The sequence below is a fragment of the Dama dama genome, chromosome 27, assembly GCF_033118175.1.
Source record: "Dama dama isolate Ldn47 chromosome 27, ASM3311817v1, whole genome shotgun sequence".
Taxonomy (NCBI): Eukaryota; Metazoa; Chordata; class Mammalia; order Artiodactyla; family Cervidae; genus Dama; species Dama dama.
In genome coordinates this window covers 45,764,921-45,787,791 of record NC_083707.1, presented here as the reverse complement: position 1 = coordinate 45,787,791, position 22,871 = coordinate 45,764,921, and the positions used below count along the sequence as shown (strand labels likewise).

At 46.8% G+C, this 22,871-nt stretch overlaps 1 protein-coding gene across 1 annotated transcript in view; it reads right to left on the bottom strand.

Moving 5' to 3' along the window:
- SLC14A2 (solute carrier family 14 member 2) overlaps positions 1 to 22,871 on the bottom strand; it is a 65,563-nt gene continuing 42,692 nt past the window's right edge. The window contains exons 10-19 of the mRNA XM_061130712.1: positions 17,840 to 17,962; positions 15,502 to 15,584; positions 14,272 to 14,431; positions 13,405 to 13,594; positions 12,959 to 13,087; positions 11,905 to 12,097; positions 8,848 to 8,995; positions 8,084 to 8,218; positions 6,977 to 7,026; positions 1 to 201 (exon numbers count right to left, since the gene is read on the bottom strand). Of these exons, the coding sequence (XP_060986695.1) occupies positions 1 to 201; positions 6,977 to 7,026; positions 8,084 to 8,218; positions 8,848 to 8,995; positions 11,905 to 12,097; positions 12,959 to 13,087; positions 13,405 to 13,594; positions 14,272 to 14,431; positions 15,502 to 15,584; positions 17,840 to 17,962 (1,412 nt within the window). The remainder of the gene's footprint in view (positions 202 to 6,976; positions 7,027 to 8,083; positions 8,219 to 8,847; positions 8,996 to 11,904; positions 12,098 to 12,958; positions 13,088 to 13,404; positions 13,595 to 14,271; positions 14,432 to 15,501; positions 15,585 to 17,839; positions 17,963 to 22,871) is intronic.

Genomic DNA, 22,871 nt, shown 5'->3' with positions numbered 1-22,871 from the left:
TTAGGAGACATCGTAGGCCTGGTACTTTGTGATGGTCGATGCTCTTCTGTTTTTCTCCTGGGATAGGTAGTAGATGCGGTTGGCCTCTGGGTAGGTGACTCTGCTGAGTGGGAGCTTGTAGATGGCGGGGTTGTTGGTCGTCAGGAGCAGGAAGGTGAGTGCGGAGAAGCAGAAGGGCCAGGTGCAGGGCGGTAATCCAAACTGGGGGGGAGGGGAATACAAGAGGAATCTTGGTTATATCAGATGCCCGTGCTCATTTCATCAGCCTTTCTCAACCACCTACGGTCCTGGGTGGAGACGGGGAGGCTTTGTGGGCAGTGATTGCAATAGTGCTTAACTCATGACCAATATAAATCAAATAGTGCTGGGGGGAGGGTCAGTCTCCACTGACAAGCACATATTCTCCAAAATGCAGAACCCTACCAGAACCCTCTTATAAAGTGTCTCTATGTAGAAGACACAGTTTTCTTGTGTGTCTGGCCAGGCTCTGCCTCCCACTATAGGACTTGTGGCCATTCTTCACCTTTTCCACAAGCCCCTGTTGAAGGAACAGCATTGGCAGCCATTTTTTGTTGTTGTTGTTGTTCAAAACTTTTTTCTCTTTGTTCATATCTGCTTGGACTAGAGATAAACATGTAGCCCAAATATGGCTTCCCTTAGGCAGACAACCTGGGAATAGAATCTCCCTCTTAAGAGTTTGAACTAAGAGACACAGAGACTGTGTTCAAAGGCTCTAGATCAGAAAAGGACTCGAGAGCCAGCCAGTGCTGGGTGGATATTTGGGGGCCTGTGTGCAGTAGAAGAAACCCATTCCAGAGAGACACAGGAACAGAGCAGACATATGGAGAGAAGCAGAGACATAACACCTGAGTCCCAAGGAGCTAAGACCAAGAGGGACTGCACCTCTCCTCAAGGGCACTCCCAACCCCAACAGCCCCTCTCCTGATGTTCCTCTGGTTTTTATTCCTTAAAATGCCCTGAGGCTTTTAAATACCCCTCCTCATTCTTCATTTGGGATAACCTCAATAGCTTATTAGCAAAGAGCCTGAAAATCCAACTATGAAGCAAATCAAACAAATGCCCCTTCTCCCCAACACATCCTTTTATCATAAGCAGTAAAAACCTCAGGGAATGCCATTGAAGGAATGAGGCCAGATGTGTGTGCATGTTCAAAGATGACCCTGCTGGGTGGGACTTAAGGAGCAATGACAGCCTCATATCAGAACTGTAGCCTTAAGGAACACCCACGACTGATGATTTCCACTCTGTGAGTATATCCAAAGCCCTGCTAAGACTGTGTGGGGTATTTGGGAAAGCACTCCCTTCAAGTCCTACAGTGGGAAGGATGTGGGCTGGGAGTTCCACAGACCCAGATCCAAATCTCAGCTCCAGTCACCTTTGCGGGAGCCATTTCCTCTTTCCGAAAACTGTTTCCTCAATAAGAAAACAGGCATACAGCTATCTATTCAAAGAGTTGGTGCCTCGTGCATACTAAGTGCTCAATAAATGGTCTTCACTTGTGGTCACTGTCGTCCAGCAGAGGGCAGCCCTGTGAAGTGATGGGGCTGCACATGCCGGGGCCGATTAGAAAGCAAAATTGTGCGGCTCCTCAGTGCCCTCTTCTGTGGAGGCGTGAACAGTCTCATAAATGTCATTCAACACTTTTATACCCTGTTCCTCAAGGAGACTGGGAATTCCTTTAGAGTGAATTAATAGCCTGCACTTTTTTGTATCCCTGAGATACAGTGTCTTAAACATAGTACACACACAGAAAGTAAACATGATTTTGTTTTGAAAAATGTCTAGATTGAGTGGTGTAACCTGTAACCTCTGTGCACATAGAGGAAGGGGCCATTGACCACAAGCAAAATGGAAGCCAAAGCCTCCCATTTGCATCCTTCCAGTATCTGGTCTGAGGAAGGACACATAGCTATTGGATGGACAATTAAGTGAAAGAATGGGGCAAGAAAAGATGAGAAAGCCTGGAGCAGACAGAAGCCTCAGACATCAGGCTTCATCCTGTTTTTGGTGATTGTTTTAGCCCCAGCTCTAATATACCCCATGGCGGGGGCTCACTACCTTAGAGTTTCCTTCATTCTACATTTCTTGAGCACCTACTATGAGCTGAGCACTGTAACAGGCACTAGAGATAAAGACAAGAATACAATCAGGCCCCTGTTCTGAAGGGGCACAAGGGCTGAAGGTGGAAGAGGACTGGTGTGTACTAGACTTGTCTCAGTGTCATTTGTCATATGCACTTTGTCATATGTCAAATGTCATATGTCATATGTCAGGTGTCATAGCAGATATGCACACAACATGTGATAGGGCCCAGAGCAGGGACTTAATCCAGCAGGGGACACAGGATGGTATCAGGGAAGGTCAGTTCTATTGCTTAAAAATTTCCTTCCTCTGCTATGTGCAAACCACCCAATGTCACTGAGGGTGGAGGAGAGATTTAAACAGGAGAGATTTAAATCCCCATCTTCACCCTCACCTGTAGGACCATCAGGACTTTTCCTGGTTGCCTGTGTGATGAGGCTTCAATGCTTATGGAGGGGGAGGCATCAACTGTAGGCTGAGCCCCATGTACTCTGCAATGGGGCCTAGGCCCCTCCTGTGTATATGGGGCTGGGGCTGGCCACGTGGCTCCCTGGACCTCACAGGCCACCTACATTGGTGCTGAGACAAACAAAGGTTCTCAGACTGCCGCGCAAGCCCTCAGCCACCAGCTCTGGCTTCTCTTGGACTTGGCTCCTTGTCATCCCAGAAACCTTGCCTCATGACACCAGACCCAGTAGCTGCTGTGGGATGAACAAAGATGTACACTGGCCCACAAGTTAACTGGGAAAAATTAAAAATTCCCTATAAACATAGGGAAAAATTAAATAATGATGTTTTAAAATTAATTGTGGAGGAGATTGACTTATAAGAAACTTACAAAATATAAGTCTGATTTATAAGATCATGTTCTTCACACTGTCCTTCTATAAGCAGGCCCACTGGCCCCCTGACCACAGGATCTGATGGACTAGTGTGGACATTTCCACTTTTGAGGACTGGCTTCTTCTGTCTAGTAGCTGCTGAGGAAAGTGTGATTTGAGACAGTTCAGTTCAGTTCATTTCAGTCACTCAGTCATGTCCAAGTGTTTGCGACCCCATGGACTGCAGCGCACCAGGCTTCCCTGCCCATCCAACTCCCGGAGCTTACTTAAACTCATGTCCACAGAGTCGATGATGCCATCCAACCATCTCATTATCTGTTGTCACCTTCTCCTCCTGCCTTCAATCCTTCCCAGCATCAGGGTCTTTTCCAGTGAGTCAGTTCTTCACATCAGGTGGCCAAAGTATTGGAGTTTCAGCTTCAACATCAGTTCTTCCAATGAATATTCAGGACTGATTTCCTTTAGGATGGACTGGTTGGATCTCCTTGTAGTCCAAGGGACTCTCAAGAGTCTCCTCCAACACCACAGCCCAAAAGCATCAATTCTTTGGTGCTCAGCTTTCTTTATAGTCCAACTCTCACAGCCATACATGACTACTGGAAAAACCATAGCTTTGACTAGATGTTGGCATCTTTGTTGTTGGCAAAGTAATGTCTCTGCTTTTTAATAAGCTGTCTAGGTTGGTCATAACTTTCCTTCCAAGGAGCAAGCATCTTTTAATTTCATGGCTTCAGTCACCATCTGCAGTGATTTGGGAGCCCAAAACAATAAAGTCTGTCACTATTTCCACTCTTTCCCCATTTATTTGCCATGAAGTGATGGGACCAGGTGCCATGATCTTAGTTTTCTTAATGTTGAGCTTTAAGCCAACTTTTTCACTCTCCTCTTTCACTTTCATTAAGAGGCTTTTTAGTTCCTCTTCACTTTCTGCTATAAGGGTGGTGTCATCTGCATATCTGAGGTGATTGATATTTCTCCCGGCAATCTTGATTCCAGCTTGTGCTTCTTCCAGCCCAGAATTTCTCATGATGTACTCTGCATGTAAGTTAAATAAGCAGGGTGACAATATACAGCCTTGATGTACTCCTTTTCCTATTTGGAACCAGTCTGTTGTTCCATGTCAGGTTCTAACTGTTGCTTCCTGACCTGCATACAGATTTCTCAAGAGGCAGGTCAGGTGGCCTGGTATTCCCATCTCTTTAAGAATTTTGCACAGTTTGTTGTGATCCACACAGTCAAAGGCTTTGGCATAGTCATTAAAGCAGAAATTGATGTTTTTCTGGAACTCTCTTGTTTTTTTGATGATCCAATGGATGTTGGCAAGTTGATATCTGGTTCCTCTGCCTTTTCTAAATTCAGCTTGAACATCTGGAAGTTCACGGTTCATGTACTGTTGAAGCCTGGCTTGGAGAATTTTGAGCATTACTTTGCTAGTGTGTGAGATGAGTGCAATTGTGTGGTAGTTTGAACATTCTTCACCATTGCCTTTCTTTGGGATTGGAATGAAAACTGACCTTTTCCAGTCCTGTGGCCACTGCTGAGTTTTCCAAATTTTCTGGAATATTGAGTGCAGCACTTTCACAGCATCATCTTTTAGGATTTGAAATAGCTCAACTGGAATTCCATCACCTCCACTAGCTTTGTTCATAGTGATGCTTCCTATGGCCCCCTTGACTTTGCATTCCAGGATGTCTGGCTCTAGGTGAGTGATCACACCATCGTGGTTATCTGGGTCCTGAAGATCTTTTTTGTACAGTTCTTCTGTGTATTTTTGCCACCTTTTCTTAGTATCTTCTGCTTCTGTTAGGTTCATACCATTTCTGTCCTTTATTGTGCCCATCTTGGTATCTCTAATTTTCTGGAAGAGATCTCTAGTCTTTCCCATTCTGTTGGTTTCCTTTATTTCTTTGCATTGATCACTGAGGACGGCTTTCTTATCTCTTCTTGCTATTCTTTGGAACTTTGCATTCAAATGAGTATATCTTTCTTTTTCTCCTTTGCCTTTTGCATCTTTCCTTTCTCAGATATTTGTAAGGCCTAGTCAGACAACCATTTTGCCTTTTTGCATTTCTTTTTCTTGGGTGATGGTCTTGATCACTACCTGCTGTACAATGTCACGAACTTCCATCCACAGTTCTTCAGGCACTCTATCAGATCTAATCCCTTGAATCTGTTTGTCACTTCCACTTTATAATTGTAAGGGATTTGATTTAGGTCATACCTGAATGGTCTAGTGGTTTTCCCTACTTTCTTCAATTTCAGTCTGAATTTGGCAATAAGGAGTTCATGATCTGAGCCACAGTCAGCTCCTGGTCTTGTTTTTGCTGACTGTATAGAGTTTTTCTATCTTTCACTGCAAAGAATATAATCAATATGATTTCAGTATTGACCATTTGGTGATGTCCACGTGTAGAGTCTTCTCTTGTGTTGTTGGAAGAGGGTGCTTGTTATGACCAGTGTGTTCTCTTGGCAAAACTCTGTTACCCTTTGACCTGTTTCATTTTGTACTCCAAGGCCAAATTTGCCTGTTACTCCAGGTATCTCTTGACTTCCTACTTTTGCATTCCAGTCCCCTATAATGAAAAGGACACCTTTTTTGGGTGTTAGTTCTACAAAGTCTTGTAGATCTTCATAGAACCATTCAACTTCAGCTTCTTCAGCATTACTGGTTAGGGCATAGGTTTGAATTGCAGTGATACTGAATGGTTTGCCTTGGAAATGAAAAGAGATCATTCTGTTGTTTTTGAGATTGCACCCAAGAATTGCATTTTGAACTCTTTTGTTGACTATGATGGCTACTCCCATTTCTTCTAAGGGATTCTTGCCCACAGTAGTAGATATAATGTTTATCTGAGTTAAATTCACTCATTCCAGTTCATTTTAGTTCACTGATTCCTAAAATATTGATGTTCACTCTTGCCATCTCCTGTTTGATCACTTCCAATTTGCCTTGATTTGTGGACCTAACATTCCAGGTTCCTATGCAATATTGCTCTTTATAGCATCGGACTTTATCTCCATCACCAGTCACATTCACAACTGGGTGTTAATTTTGCTTTGGCTCCATCTATTCATTCTTTCTAGAGTTATTTCTCCACTCTTCTCCAGTAGCATATTGGGCACCTACCAACCTGGGGAGTTCATCTTTCAGTGTCCTATCTTTTTGCCTTTTCATACTGTTCATGGGGTTCTCAAGGCAAGAATACTGACGTGGTTTGCCATTTCCTTCTCTGGTGGACCTTGTTTTGTCAGAACTCTCCACCATGACCCGTCCGTCTTGGGTGGCCCTACATGGCTCATAGTTTCATTGAATCAGACAAGGCTGTGGTTTAATGTGATCAGATTTGTTAATTTTCTGTGATTGTTTTCCACTGTCTGCCCTCTGATGGAGAAGGATAAGAGGCTTATGGAGGCCTCTTATGGGAGAGACTGACTGAAGGGGAAACTGGGTCTTGTTCTGATGGGAGGGGCCATGTTCAGTAAATCTTTAGTCCGATTTTCTGTTGATGGTTGGGGCTGTGTTCCCTTCCAGTTGTTTGACCTGAGACCAAACTATGGTGGAGGTAATGAAGATAATGGCGACCTCCTTCAAAAGATCCCATGCACGCATTGCTACACTCAGTGCCCCCAACCCTGCAGCAGGCCACCGCCGACCCACTCCTCCACCAGAGACTCCTGGACACTGACGGGCAAGTCTGGGTCAGTCTCTTGTGGGGTCACTGCTCCTTAAGATCACATATTGAAAGAAAATGAAGAGCTTCCCTGAAGGCTCAATGGATAAAGAATCTATCTTTTCAGTATTTCAGATGCAGCCTTGCAGAGATTGCAGAATCTCAGTGAGGTGGCTTAATTTTTTCCCTGTATCTGATACATCTGCATAATCATCCTAGCAACCCACGATGGAGGATCCACAATGCAAATGATTTGAGACAAGAGAGATGGATTGGGGAGGGGTTCTTGGAAGAGGAGCTTGGGGAGCCGAGAGAACATGGGGGAGGGTGTGAGGCATGTCCTTAGCCCTGTTGACTCACCACAGACAACATGTTAGCCAGGGCGGTACCGAGGTAGGCTGCAAACAGTGCTGCAAGGGAACGAAGAAATAGTCAGGAAACCAGCAGTGCCTCAAGTTTATACATTCTCTCCCCATACATTTTATGCCACAAATGCTATCTCTCAGGTTAAAAAAAAAATTGAGTTACATTTCCATTGCTTGGCAGCTTTGAAAAGTGTTAAATTCCACGCAAATGCCGGCATAACTAAGACAGCAGATGAACTTTGTTAAAAAGGACCAGAATTTAGCTGTTACAGTTCTCCTGGGTCCTACCACCTTGCATTCTAGCAAAGGAACATTTAGCAGCATAAACCATAAGTGAACATTTTACTATACAGCCAAGGCGTGTGAATCCCAGAACTCCCTGCTGGGATATTTCATCACAAGTTATTAACATAATATGGGTTTCCAGGGAGGAACAGCATTCTGTAAGCTTGAGGAAGACCAAATATGCTTGCTGCCTCGTCATCTGGGCTTTGCGTGTTGAGGGCATCGCCAGGCTAGCCACTGGGGAGACCCAAGAGCTGGTGGGAGGTCAGAGTCTGTGAAAATGGGCCACAGTAATTGGGATTTGCTTCTGAACCCTCAATTTCTCCACTAAAAACATCCCAGTGGTTCCTAGGATATTAACCACAGCAAACCTTTATTAGAAAGTCACTGAATACCCCGACCACACACCTATAAGCATTATTTGAAGGTCCTGTGGTCAGTGTTTGGGTGTTTAAGATTAACTGCTGCATCTGATGTAAATCACCCAATTCTCCATATAAAGATTAATTTACACAAGAGTTGCTTCAATCACCAGCCTGGAAAGCAGCAGTCACAGACAACAGATGAACAATCTCCATCAAAAACTGTGTCTTTGTGTGGCTGAACACTTTGCATCCAATGAAAAAGGTTTTTAATGTAAACTATTGTAATGTCAAGAACTATTTAAAATAGTTTAAAATAAAAATCCCTTTATAAAGCAAACAAATCCTCCCATTTATCTTTGGAGGCTCAGCAGAAGTTTTGCAGGTGGTTTCCTTGTGGGCACAGACGCTGGTGTCATTTGAAGTGGATAGGGAACTCTGCACGCAATACCCACCACAGGCGATGGCGAGGAGGTGCGTCTGCCAGGTGATGACATAGAACATGCCCCCTATGGCGATGCAGGCCAGCGAGCTGTTGAAGCCACACAGTCCGAAGTAGATGGAGTCAAAGGGCGTCGCGAGAGTGAGAGCTGGGGGAGAAGACAGGCTGAGCGCTGTGTGGGATCACGTGGGCCCACTAGCCCTGAAGTCCCCCGCCGTCCTCAACCCAGACAGTTATCAGTACCCCCGGAGAATTTATGAAAAGGACTCCTGACTATTCAGGGGGAAAACATCTAAAGGATACAAATGGCTTTAGAGTCACATGCATATCAGTGGTTCAGCTGGTATGGGTATGAGACTCTTTTGAGTAATGATCTGAAGTTTGATTGAACAGTGCCAGAAGAAGGAGGGTTAAGGTATCAACCTGAATGTTCTCTCATGGAGAACAAGCTTCTTATCATGATTAGAGATAAGGCTTCCAATATAAACACACCTGGAACAAGCTCCTCCCAAGCTTTTAGTTTATCCAGAGGTGTAAGTGAGCAGAGCTTTTCTCTGGATGGGGTTTGTTCAGCGGAGCAGCAGGGTGCAGCACCCAAAATGCAGAGAACAGGTGACGTGGAAGGAAGAAGAGTTTACAGGAATAAGCAGGTGGAGCAATGAAGACACGCGTCACCATTTTCTTTGGAGCTGGCCCCAGGCACAACATTCTTGCAGCTCATTAAAAGGGACCCATTCATAAGGCCCATTAATTAAGTTAATTAGTAACGGCACTAACCTGCTAACATCCCAATGGCAGATCCGATTGCAGCATGCAAGCAAATTAGAGGCGATGATATGAACAAAGCTATGAGGAAAATGCCTCCAGTCCAGGGGTTATCACAGCCGTACACTTGGCCGATTCCAACAGGGATGGCTCTCAAAAGCTGCAGGTCCAACAGGATCACATGCAGTTATGGAGGCAAAAGAGACAACTTGAACCTTGGCTGGAAAATATTTGGTGCCAAGCCCTCCATACTAACATTTTGCAACAGTTTTCCAAGATATTTTCAGTTAATTTCACTTCACAAGGAATACAAGATTTATTGTTTTAATCTTGAGTTCTAAGAACAGTAAAGGGTTAAAGTGTTGTTTCCTTTATTTAGAAATATGAGTGTAAGGCACTAAACTCCCAGGCTCCTCTATCCATGGAGTTTTCCGGGCAAGAATACTGGAGTGAGCTGCCATTTCCTACACCAGGGGATCTTCCCAAACCTATGGATCAAACCCATGTCTCTTGGATTGCCTTCACTGGCAGGCAGATTCTTTACTTCTGCACTACCTGGGAAGCCCTACAACCCTGAAACTCTCCTTTAAAATCTCCTGAACAGCAGTGGGGAGTTGGTTCTTGGACAGGAGTCCACCTTCCACCCTGGTTGCTGGCCTCTGAAATAAAGCAAACTTTCCTTTCCTACCAATGCTTGTCTCTTCAGAACTGGCTTTTGAGTGGTGAGCAACTGGACTTCGGTTTAGTAAAAATCAGTGTGCTGTTCATTAGAAAATTACTAGATGGCTGATCAGAGTTGGGATTGAAAAACTCTTGTAACATCTTTTTTTTTTAAAGCTAAAAACATGCATAGAAGGCCAAATATTAGATGGGAAGATGGTTCTTTGTGCCAAGAACAGCATGTCTGGTCATACTGGTGCGGTCCTCTGGATGAGCAGCTAGACTTGTATCCACAGAGGAGCCCCTGGGTGGGTGGTACCCTGGCATGTGCGGGTTTTAGTGGTAAAGCCATCACGTGGTGGCTGATGGGGGAGTGCCCTGATGTGTCCGGCCTCCGTGTGTCTCAGGTAGTGTCTGTGGACGAGAAAGGAAGTCCAGAGTCCAGTGTCTTGTGGGCACTTGCACACGCACCCTGAAGTTTGGGAAAAGATCCTGGGCACACAGGCTTCCCCAGTGGCTGAGACTGGGTCTGTGTTTTGAAGGGTGGCCAGAGGGACTTGAGCTAGGAAAACATGGGAGGGGCTCTGGGCCTGCTGGGGGGCATTGGGTTCATGCTCCCCTTGTTTATAGTTCATGGTGAAGCAGGTCTTCCCTCAGCCCACGTCCTCCGAGGCCTCCACGTGGGGTGCTGGGGAGGGAGGACTTGTGGCTCTAGGGCCCTCACCCACATCCAGACAGGATTGCAGTGGTCTAGTGGGCCACCCTCTGGGCTCAGTCCCCCCGTATCCTAGGACAGAGAACAGGACAGGACTCAGACATCGGCTCTGCGGGGGACAGCGGGATAGACGGAGTTCTGGATGGAGGCAGTGGCTGGGCTATCTGGTCCCCAGCCAGTTGCAGCCTCCGGCAGGCTCTCCCATCACCGAAAAGCAGGGGAGCTTGCAGAACCTCAAAATCCTTGGGAGCCCTAGACCCTCTTTCTAACATCTACCACTGTGTTCCCAAACTCAAGGCTCTAATTGTGACTGTCAAAATGACAAGACATACTCACCATCATCATAATCCATTCAAAATTAGCCAGAAGAGTATTTCTCAAAGAATAATCAACAAGCATTGACTCTGTCTTTCCTGGAACTTTGGGGCTTCCAAAGTATTTGTACAGTATTTTCCATTGAATTTCTTTTTCTTTTTCTTTTTTTTTTTTTACAAAATTCCTAGTTATCTTTTCTATGGAAACTGTGGTTTGGAGAATGCAAAGTATCTCAGACTTGCCCTTTCTACCATCATCCCCCCATAGCCATGCCAGTTAGAGCCATTTTGACTTGAAGATACTGATTGGGTAAATATTGTGAAAGGGAAGCGTGAGGGTCTGAAATGCTAACATGGCATGTCTCTCACATTTGGCTCATGAAGGTATACATACACACACACATACACATCAACAAGCATGGGGCTAATGTGAACACGTCTCTTCCTAGATAATACATCTTGAGCAAATGCAGGGCTCTTTTTTCCACGCCATCTTGCTGTCTCCCTGAACTCTCAGAAAAACTAGGCACCATTATGTCTGACACAAAGTCCCTTCAACAAGCCCAGGTGGCGTTGTGGTTAGATGATAGACTGCTAATAACAAATTTCAGAGTGAGCGCTGGTCCACAGAGCCATTTAGTCTAACAGTAGAGGACCTCAGAGAAAACGTGCCCAGTTTAAGAAAGAAGGTTGATGGGCACGTTTCTCCAGGCTGACTTACAGCTTTTAGCCTAGTTTTTTTTTTTTTTTTTCAGTCTATCTTGGCAGACTTCCAGAGGCCAGCATTATATACAGAACGCTTACCAAAAGCTTCAAAAGCTCTGCTAGATGTTTCTTAGTGGAGGAACACCTGTGTTTTAAAGTGGGCGATGCCCCAGAGAGTGAGGGGAACCCGCTCCCCAGCCTGGAGCACAGACTTCTCCAGCCAACAGACAGCAGTGTGGTGTGCACGTCGTCAATGATTCAAAGACATTGAATGAGAAGAAAAACATGATGTAGCTTGGATTGAACTGGAGTAAGGGATCAAAAAGGCTCAAAAAAAAAAAAATAAAAGAATCCAAATCTAGAAGTCAGGAGGCTTCTTTTGACTTTACCCCTCACTCATTAGCTGCATGACCTCAGGCAGTCTCTTAACCTGGCCTTGGTCTCTCTCTCAGGCTATGACAGGACAGAGTGGGGCCAGAAATGGCCCTTTTAGCTCTGAAAAAGAGAAAAGAAAAAGCTGGTGGCTTATGTGATTTTGTAGGTAGAGTGCCTTGCACTGAATGACTGGTAATAGGTGTTAATATAACTGGATGTTTCTGACATGCAAAATAAGTACATGCCACTTTAACACTGGGTGCGGGCAGGCGCTGCCCTTCCACCGTCCACGATACCTACCAAGGGCACTTGGATCTCTGACCAGGTGATGTTGGGCACGGAGGAGACCGGCTGCAGCAGCGTCGTGGGGAAGAAGAGGTTGTAGTGGCCCGTGGCCGCCAGGTACAGGGTCACGGCGATGTTGAAGGGCAGTGTGAAGACCGGGAGGTCCCACTTGCTGAAGATGGTGCCCAGGGCACTGGAGAGGATGGGGCTGATGGCAGAGCACAGGAGATGCTGCTCAAGAGGCCCTCTGGCCCTGGTGCTAGACTGAGTGGGACAAGGGGGCTCCCCGAGCCTTCTCGGGGGAAAAACAGCTGGTTGGCTCCCTCTCCCAGCCTGACTGGCGCTGGGCAGCCCTCTCCCTGGGCCTCCTTCCTCCACCCCACACAGCAACAGGGCGGTGCCCAGACTCAGCTTCAGAAGCAGGTCTTTTGGGGAAAGTCCTAAGGCAAGGGAGTCACAGAACTTCCTTCAAGGGCCTTAGGGCTCCCTCTGCAGGCGTGAGCAGAGAGGACAGACCAGCGAAGGGGAATCCCATTCATTCATTCAACAAATGTTTGCGGAGGAGCTGAGGGCGATCCTGGCCGGGGTGCCCTGTGGTTTCTTCAGGGGAAGGAGGAGCTGGGTCTGGCCCCCTGAGGGCTCTGGGCAGTGACTGGGCCTGCTGTCCACCCTGGGAGGTTGTCCTGGTAGGGTCATGGGGTCTGAGGACAGGGCAGTGCTGGGGAGAAAGGATGAGAAGTTTTCCGGAGAGTGACAGGACCCCATGGCTCTAAACCCTCTGTGGACCTCAGTTTCCTTCCCTGTGCTCTGGTGGGGTAGAGCCAGGGGCTCTTTTAGTTCTCAAAAAAGAAGAGTAAAGGAGCATAGGTAATGAAATACTGTGTGTGGAACGCCTAGCACAGCGGTGCTATCACTGTACAATGTCAGTAATTACTTTTAGATGGTATTTCTGATGTGACGATATTTCTAAGGAAATGCTGCTTTGAACTCCTGTTTAGATGGTCACAGAGTTAGGGGACAAAGGTGGGCAGCCCTTCATCTGCACCCAAAGCTTCAGAAGCAAACTTACCAAGACATGGACATCACGATGACCGGGAGTAGAAGCCACCAGAAATAGTCACCTTTGTCTGAGAACACGGCCATCAGTAGCCCCACCAGCACCCCGTTATAGCCGTGAAGTCCAGCTGCGATGGCGGACCTGGGGGGAGGGAAGGCTATTGAAGGGGGGGTCCCCTGTGGCCCAAAGCAGGGCACGGCCCCCCTGATTGTCTTTCTGAGTCAGGCTTTTCTCAGCTGGAGCCTCACCATACACACTTTCCGATCATCAACCCTTCACCGGCCCCTGGACAACGTGCGGTTTTGTAACCAGGGGGTAGTTGTTTTAGTTATGAGTGAACCTTCTTTGAGGAGTTTCTGAGCCGTGAGCCAAGCAGTGAGGATGGGAAGCTGGCGAAGGGTCCCCTCAGGGAGCTACCCCTGGTCTCAGGCCGGGACCCTGGATTTCCTGGGACTCACTTGTCCTGACTCAGGATGAGGGCTGTCAGGGTGGACACCACGGTGCCCAGGCAGCCCGAGATGGCCCACCAGGGGTTCTGGATGAAGAGGCCGAGGACGATGAGGATGCCGCTGAGAGGGTTGTTCACAAACATCACCTGGGACGTGCCCCGGAGCACCCAGTCAAGGAACTGGAACACCGGGGATTTGTCTGAAAATGGAACGGGTCAGGGAGTCAGTCAAGACTCAGTTGTGCCAGGCGAGGCCCCAGCGGGTGAGAGGGTGAGGGAAGCTGGCAGCCAAGATGGGTTCAGCCCCCTGATGTCACCTGCCACAGAGAGGGGTGAGGAAAGAACCCCAGAGGGTGTCTGACTGCCCAGGAAACCCTTCAGGCCTATTGTGAGCTGGCTGTGGTCTGCAGGTTGTTGTTCAAGCAGTGGGTACCCTGCACAACCTGTGCCCCCAGGAGAATGGCCTGAATTTTCAGGAGGATGGATCCAGGTGCCAACTGCCTGGCCTGAGCTCTGGGAGACTGCTAACGGGAACCTGTCAGAACAGTAGACACATCTCTCCCATAAGCCATTTCTAGGTGGGCATTTTTCTAGAAAGCTGGCTCTAGAATACCAGTACTAAAAAGTAACATTCTGAGGGGGTATTGGCAAGAGCATGACTGTTATGTTCAGAGTTGAGAGCTCGCACAACTATGGGTATTGGCATTTACATTACGAGAGTCCGTATGCCTGTAACAGGGAAACTCCTACCCAATCCTATCCATGGAAACAGGACTCCATCCCATCTATAGAGATCCAAGCAGTGTGTTTCCTAGAGGACGGCCAGAGGGGACCCTGTTAGGCGTGGGAGCAGGGGCTGCTCTGGTGGAGCGTTTACCTTTAAGACCCTCCCCACACTCCTTCATCTCTCCGGTGATGTACCCCAGGGTTTTGCGGACCCTCTTCCCGATGGCAGCCAGGGAACTCCGAATCCAGGAAGTCTTGGAGATGCCTGTTTCCACCTTTATCTCGGAGCTGTCCTCCATGGTGTCCAGATCCTGTCCAGGGACAAGAGAAGGACAAGAAGCCCCCACATTCTGAGCTTCTCACACTGAGGAGTGAAGTGCTTACCAGGTGGCAAGCTCAGATTTTCATTTGATATTTAGTGAAATTGCTGTTTAAGCATCTTTGTTTCTGTAGACTAGAATATCTTTTGTTTCATTTGACATGTTACTTAATTTAATATAGGCAACAACCTTGTACCATCGGCATCTGTATCATTTACAGATTCAATTAACTGTGGATTAAAAATATTTGAAAAAAATTTCCAGAAAGTTCCAAAAAGGAAAACTTGAATTTTCTGCACACTGGCAACTTTTTATTAATACGTATCATTTACATTGTATTTACAGCTATTTACACAGCATTTTCATTGTATTAATAATAAGTATTGTAAGTAATCTAGAGATGAATTAAAATGTATCAGAGGATGTGCATAGGTTATATGCAAATATTAATACTATGCCATTTTATGTAAAGGACTTGAGCATCCACAGATTTTGGTACCCACTGGGGATCCTGGAACCAATCCCCCATGACAAGTGTAACAAGACTGTAGCTTTAGCCTCATTCTGTGGATGAGGTCTCAGGCATGGATGGAGAGGTTCGGTTCTCCTTTATAAAGGTCAAGGTCAAATGATAGAATTTAGATTTACCCACAAATTTTTAGATTCTTTTTTAAAAAAATATTACTTCTAGTATATCACACTCTTTCCAGAAGATAGTACCTCCCCAAACTCCAGTATGTCTAGTCTTTAAAATTTAACTATCCATAAAATTAAACAGGTAAAGATTCTGTTTTGAAAATTAACACCAGCTTATTTCCTAAATACTTGAATCCTGGATTCAGAAGGACAAACACAAGATAATCAAATAAAAGAAGCAGCAAATTTTATAAAGTGAACTGAAAAATAGACATCTTTATCCCACATAATTATGTTTCTAGAAATATGAATTCAAGAAAAGTTTGCCTAATCCAGAGGATGTCTTTTCTGAACCCGGTTTTTCTACTCTGCGGCAGGCTCTGGGATGCGGGTGCCATCTCTGATTTGGGTCACTCTTTACTCACCAGCAACTCGACCGTGGGCTTCCGGTATAGGTGGGGAGAAGGGTCCTTGGGGTGTCTCTCCTGCTGCTCACCTTTACCAAACACTGGAGTCGAAAGAAGAGAGCACCATCAGTTAGGACCTCTACCCTGGCATCTTTGCAGCAAGCTTCCTGCCAGGTTTGAGTTGGAATGCTCAGCACTTCCTGGCCCACTGAGGATGCCCTGGGCATGTCTCCTTGTGCAGGAAGGCCCCTCCTCTGCTACTGCAAACACCCATGGGCAAGCTCTTTGGGGAAAAAAATGCACATCTTGATGTGGAATTCAGAGGCTCAACTGACTTTTAGTAAAGAGGCTCTGATTTTACCCAACTCCTGTGTTGTGTAGATGAGGAAACAGAGCTACTCGTGAGCCCCGAACCCAGGGTTCTTTCCCTACATGACACAAAGACTGATATTTATAAGGTGCTATTGCTCATAAAGCACTAAGCTGCCTGAACCATCCAAGGTCTATGTTCAAATTTTACTACAATTCTTCCCAGCTGGATGACCTAAGCTGTTTTGGTCTTTTTAGGATTATATCTCGGAATTTCAGATATTTAAGCAGCAGTGGCTGGTTGGATTAAGACAAGGGATACCCATGTTGTTAACTCAAAACAGATTTTGGCATGTTCTTGTAATTCTAGAAAACTCATTTTAAGTATTTTCATATTATGAGATAATTTATTTGTAAATTGAGGAATTTAGGTATCATGAAAGAAGGCCTTTGGAAGTTTTGCTGTTAGTGCTCTGGTGTCCTCTTGTGGTCAAGTGTGAGAATGGCAGTCTGAGCTCTCGATGCCGAGAATTTTGAAACAATGGGCCATTCAGCCCGCATTTATGAGATTTCAGGGCACTTAGACACTAGAAGTCGGAGAAGGCAATGGCACCCCACTCCAGTACTCTTGCTTGGAAAATCCCATGGATGGAGGAGCCTGGTAGGCTGCAGTCCATGGGGTCGCTAAGAGTCAGACACGACTGAGTGACTTCACTTTCACTTTTCACTTTCATGCATTGGAGAAGGAAATGGCAACCCACTCCATTGTTCTTGCCTGGAGAATCCCAGGGATGGAGGAGACTGGTGGGCTGCCATCTATGGGGTTGCACAGAGTTGGATGCGACTGAAGCGACTTAGCAGCAGCAGCAGCAGACACTAGAAGAGATACGTCAATGGCCCTGTGCCCCCTCATTTGAAGGAGCAGGAACTGCAAATACCAGTGTGGTGGTTGGGAAGTTACAGTACGTGGGAGAAACAAATTAAGGAAGTTTGAAAGGAAGAGTAGGAAGCAAAGAGGATACTCTAGCCTCCGAGGCCAGTGTGTGTGATATCCTGAGAGATTCTCTGCTTCTGTCTGAAACGCCAACTCTCCAGCAGCTCCCACTAACCCTCCTCCCAGGCTCCTTAGCACAGGGCTCTCTGCCAGGCCCTCCCTTACCTCAGCCCTCCGACACCATCCTAAGAAGATGTTTGCAGGGAGAGTGTTAACTTTTGGAAGCAAACTATGCTCTCTTCCTCGGGATGCCCTGGGGGCTCTGTCAAACTTCTGGCCCAAAGGAGTCCTCTCTGGGGGTAACAATTAGGAGTTCATGAGACTTCTCCCACCTTGCATCTGATTGGAGACCCCCCCATCCCTCCCTTGCCTCCTCCCTGTTTGCCCCAACCTGTTCCCAGCATCCAGGTTTCTGGCTTCCCTGCCTGTTCAGCTTTGGCTGCCATCTGGATCTCTTCTTGGCCGCTGGGAGCCCCTCCCCTCACAGCTGTAGGAGAGAACTTTTTATCTCTAGCAGCATGACCATTGTGACCACATCGTGGTTGTGATTTGCAGCATTTTGGGGGTCAGTTTAAGTGTGATGTTTTATTTAATTTTATTTTTTTGTATTTTGGCTACACCTGCTGGTGTCCTGCAGACCAGTTCTCCAACCATGGACTGAACCCAGGCCACTGCAGTGGAAGCACCAAATCCTAACCAATAGGCCATCAGGCAACTGCCTTACGGAGAGCTGTTCAAGCTTCTTCTGCCACCTAGGCTGCCTCCCAGATGAACTATAGTAGCATTTCTGGGCATGGGATGCGGGTCGTTCCAATGTGCCGTCAAGTTTGCAACCCTCCTGGCCAAGACTGACAAAGCCTGTCTCAGCTCCAGTCTCCCCATCCCTGGCTGAGACTCTGAGACCCATGGTTGTAGTCAGAGGTTGGGGAATGACGAGAATGAGCCTCACCCTCACGGATTTCCCCACTGCCTGTGATAGAGGTGCTGCCAGGGTCCCCATTTTAGAGGTGAAAAGGTCAAGGCCCCCTGGGAGCCATGGGGGGAAGCACACACCTTTGCTCCTCCTGTGGATGGATGACCCCTCGATATGGAACACGTTCCTGGGCTTGGGGAGCACGGCCTCCGAGCCCTCATCCGCCTTGGGGCTTGTCGAGGGTGGCTCTGCCTCAGTGTTGCCTGGCCAGGGGCAAAACGAGACAGGTCAGTGTCCCACCCTGGTCCACCCCCAGAGGCAAGCAGAGAGCTCCGGGAAATTCATGCAGAGCTGGAGGAGCAGTGCAGTCTGAGCTGCAGTAGTGATTGTGTCAGTGTCTACGGAAAAAGCACTCTTTCCCATTCTTCCTGCTAAAACTTCCACTTCCTTTCCTTATAGAAACCACACCAGAGATACCTATCAGCGTCAAGATACAGATGGGCCAGCCTGCCTTGTTTCCCCAGCAAGGCACTGCTCTAAGCCTCCTTCACTGGTCTTCAGACTGGTGTGGATGGTGGACCTGAGCCCACTGCCCATTCCCATCTTTCGGCCAGTGCCCTGGTCTCTGTCTGCTGCAGAGTATGTGTGTGTTGTGGGGAAGGGTCCTCAGTACTCCCTGCACATCAGAGCCACCCAAGTGCTTAAAAAATGTCTGACTCCCATCCCAGACCAATTTTAAGTCAGAATTTTAAGGTCAATGGTATTTAAGAGATGACCCTATTGTGCAGTTGGAGCTGAGAACCTCTCATCTAGAGTCTTGCTACTCAAAGTGTGGTCCCCGGACCAGCACCATCAGCCTTCTCTGGGAGCTTGTTAGAAATGCAGAACCTCAGCTTCCACCCAGACTGATGGAATCAGAATCTACAGTCCAACAAGATTCCCCAGGAGCTTTCTGGGCACATTGGTTTGCTCTGTGGGAGGTAAGAGTCCTGAGGCTGTGATCAGCTACCAGAAACCCTCTGCTGTGTCTTATCACCTTAGATTTCCACCTTTGGGGAAAATAGAGTAGCTTATCACCTGGGCAGGATTTCTCAAAGTGGGGTCTGTGAATCGATAGCATCAGATCACCTAATGGCTTATTGTGAAGCATGCCCCATGCTGATTAATTTGAGTACTTGGTGGTCCCCAAGGTATGCAGTTTTGACACTTTCTGCTTGTGGTTCCAGTGAACTCTGGAGATCGATGATCAAATGGCTATCTGGAATAGTGGAGAGCTCTTGCACTGTCTTTACATTTGGGTACTTTTGGGGCATTGCTATCTTCGAAAGATGGAAAACTTAGGCTCATGTGATTTCTGAAGCACTCTACAGTGAGTCACACGGCCCTCAGCCCTCGTTCTTTTCGCTGCATCTTTGCTGCTCAGCGTCTGGTTTGCAGATTGGCTTTACAGACATCCAAGGGCGCTTGATAGAAATGCAGACTCTCAGGTCCCATCTCAGACCCACTGAACAGGAATAAGTTTGTTTTTTTAAACGAGATCTCCAACTGACTTGTGTGCACATTATAGTCTGAGAAAACTGGTCTAGATCACATCGCTCATGTAGAAACAGCTTCAGCAAAGCTGAGAATATAGCATTAGCAACCAGAGTATGGGGGACACATATGAACAAGAAAAGGGGTTTGTCTATACTCTCAGACTGAAAGTTCAAACATGAAACTTCAAACACGCCCCTCCCCTCTAGGCTTGGGATGGGAAAAATCTCCTATTTTACTCAGCATCCTGCCTGTGGGTCACCATGGAGCCTTAACTCCAGAGACTGGAGAAGCGATGGTACGTCAGACACAAGTGAATAAGGCACCTCTGCAGGTAGTTCTGTGCAGGAGGGTGGGGGCCCAGAGGGTATCATTGCATCATCTGACAAAGCAGGGCATTCTTCCATAGCCAGTCTGCAGGGCACATCTGCCAGGCTGGAAGGGCACCTCTGCCTGCCCAATGTTTTTCATCCCTCATAAGCCAAATATCAGCCACCCTAGTCACCCTCCGCATGGAGAAATATGCTGACCTTGTTTAGCATCATAGACTCAGAATTGCATGGATCTTCAAAGTCACAGTCTACTTTCCAAGTCCAGAGAAATCACATTACTCCCCGCTCCCACCCCTCCCAAATCACGTCGTTATTAATTATGGCACAGCTGGGAGTTGCACCCAGGTCTCCTGGCTCCCAGTTTGCTGATCTATAGAAGAACTGTCTCCCCTTTCCTGCCCTGGCCCTTTGCTTTCAGTCCTTATCAATAGACTGTGCTGCCTGCTCAGAATCCAGGAAAGTAGGGTAGGGTCCATATTACCATGTATTCCTAGAACTGATGTCCCGGCCACAGAAACAAAAACAGAGAGTATCTTTCTTTTCCTTGAACTCATGTTTGTTCTTATGTGGGGAGGTTGGGGAGGCAGCCCCAGATGTGGTCTGATACAGTGTTGCTTCTGGTCTCCTGCGGGCAGGACCGGAGTGCAGACCACAGACTGACCACCCAGGGAGGCTGACAGCTCCTCCAGATATGCAGGCCAAGAGATGAGGATGGCAGGTGGGAACAAATGCCACAAGGACAATTGGAGAGAAAATAACAAATTTCCCGAGGCTGTGAAAATACTTAAAGCTGAGGTGATAGCAATTTCCCACTACCTTTGGGACAGATTCTCAGGACTTTCATAACAGATAAAGGTAATTTCAAGGATATCATGAACACATCTATCAAATGCTCTAGAAAGAAATGTCCCATCGGTGTGGTGGGAAAAAAAGAAAACAATGATAATTCTGACCAGGAACCAGCATCACTCATTTCTGCACTGCATTTTGCAAGTCATGAAATTTCATTGACAGTTTCCCCCATTGCAAGCACAGTGGTACTTAGAAGGAGATCAAGAGACCCTATAGGGCTGACCTTGCCAACTCAGCCTAAACAGGATGATGACAGGTATTTTGGAGGGTACCTGTTATTTCATTCTCATATTGTTACGAAGATGAGATTAATGCTTGCAAAATGCTGGGGAGAATAACTTTGCAATGCTGACATCAGGGAGCTGGCTCCTCAGGGAGGCCATGCCCCTGGAATAGCTTGTGCTCTGGGCAGAGTGGGTCCTCATGTCAGGCCAGGCCTGGCAGCTTACACGTACCAGCACCCACTCCTACCTTGTGTTCCTGTCTGTCACCATCATAGGATTCTTGACAGCCCATTTTTTCCCCTTACAGTGGTTTCTCTTGGCACCCCCAGCACCCAGCATGATCCTGGCATATTGTAGGCACTCAGAAGTATTTGTTGACTATGTTAATGAGGGATAATTACCCTAGACATTTTAATTTCTGACTGGTATAATGAACCACCATTGACTGGGTATGAACCATCATTTCACGGTATGAACTATTAAAAAAAATAACATATCTCACTGTAGATGTTAAATACTTCATAAATACTGAAAGTGAGAGCCTTCCACAGGTTCACGAAGGTGATGGCTGAGCTGTGTAGGGATTCGGAGACTGATGGGCAAGAGCTGAGTGTTTCCAGCACCGCCTGGAGAGAAGAAGGGGAGTTTATAGAAGTGATAAAGTGATGGGCCGCCTTTGACCAACCAGTCAGAGGCCCAAAAATCCTTCATGAGTGGATGGAAGAACACAGGTAATGAGAGAGGATGAAACAGGCCACTGAAGACAGAGATCTTGCTTCATGTGATTTGTTTTGGTTAGCAAGAGGTTATACCCCATGGCTGAAAACCGCCAAGCTGCTTGGAAGGTGGGGACTGGGTGTTCTAAAGCTCAAGAACAAAAATTTTTTAACAATAACTCACTTTGTGGGGTTATTTCCAGCTTCCCCCCTAACATCATGGCACACAAAAAATAGTACTGCGTGGCACGAGGCAGCAAACAGATGGCCTGAGCCTGGGGACTCGGGCCACGCCAGGCTCCCTCTACTTCGAGGACCAAGGACTTTGCTCTCTCAGCCCAAATACACGAGTGCTGGGAAGCTTAGTCCTCGAGAATCTGCAGGCAAACCTTAGCAGCTGAGTAACTCCTCGGCGTGCCCACCTGATATAGGGACTGCTGTTACCTCCTTCTCTAACCAGACTTTTAAGTGTCCCAGTGCAGGCAGCATTATACTGGGACTGTCCAGGACCATCTCAGGGGCACGGTCCCTGCCCTCAAGGATTGCCAGCATCTTGTGTCTTAAGAGGCATGAGTCCAGCGATGCTGTCATCTCATTGATTCAGACAAGGAAAGAACAGTCATGAGCCACAATGATTTGCTCAAAAGCACTTTTTTTTTTTCTTTCTGGAGAGTAGTATCCATATTATCTATGCCTCTACTGATTGCTAACATACAGAAAATGCCATCTGTTCAAATATCAAGGGTAAGAGTCATTTTAAAGAAGAGCCCACCGTTTTGAAGCTTACTAAAGTTCCTTTGAGGGGGGGGAACACAAACCCAAACCGTAAATGACATCTTTCAGAAAAGGAAAAATGATCTAGTCTGTTTTACTAATAATCAACCTTTACTCAAACAAGTCTCTACCTATACACTTTCTACAAGCTGTCTTTCTCAGGCTTTGAACAGGTTTTCCTGCCTCCTGGAGGTGGGTCAATGCTGCCCATCTGTCACTAGCAATGCCCGACACATAGAGGATCTGGAACCTACTGTCAAGACCCTTTTGTCATCTCTCCCCAGATCCATAGGTCTCTTATTTCTCCAGCTTACTGTGGCAGAGGCTCCCACAACATCATGAGGCAATTTCCTAGCTACTATACCAGAAGGATATTTTTTGAAGTGACAACTGTATATAACTTGATTCTTCCCTACATCCAGTCCTACAGGATAACACTTTGGCCACGATTTGGGCTCACATTTCCCATGCAGAAGTTGAGCTTTGCACTGTGATGTGTAATTTTCAAGGCTACCGTGTGTGTGTGTGTGTGTGTGATGCAGACATCTGTGGGTGGTAAATGAGGTGTTATCTTTTTCTGTGAAGTTGTGTTTAGTTGACATTTTCAAAGATCATTCCATTAACTATCAGAGGCATTGAACGTTAACTGGAAAAGGCTTTTGAGCATATCCAGTCCAGCCCTCTGATCCAGTCCTTCCTCTAGTAGCCACATCCTCAGAGAGGCGGAAAGGAAGGCTTAGA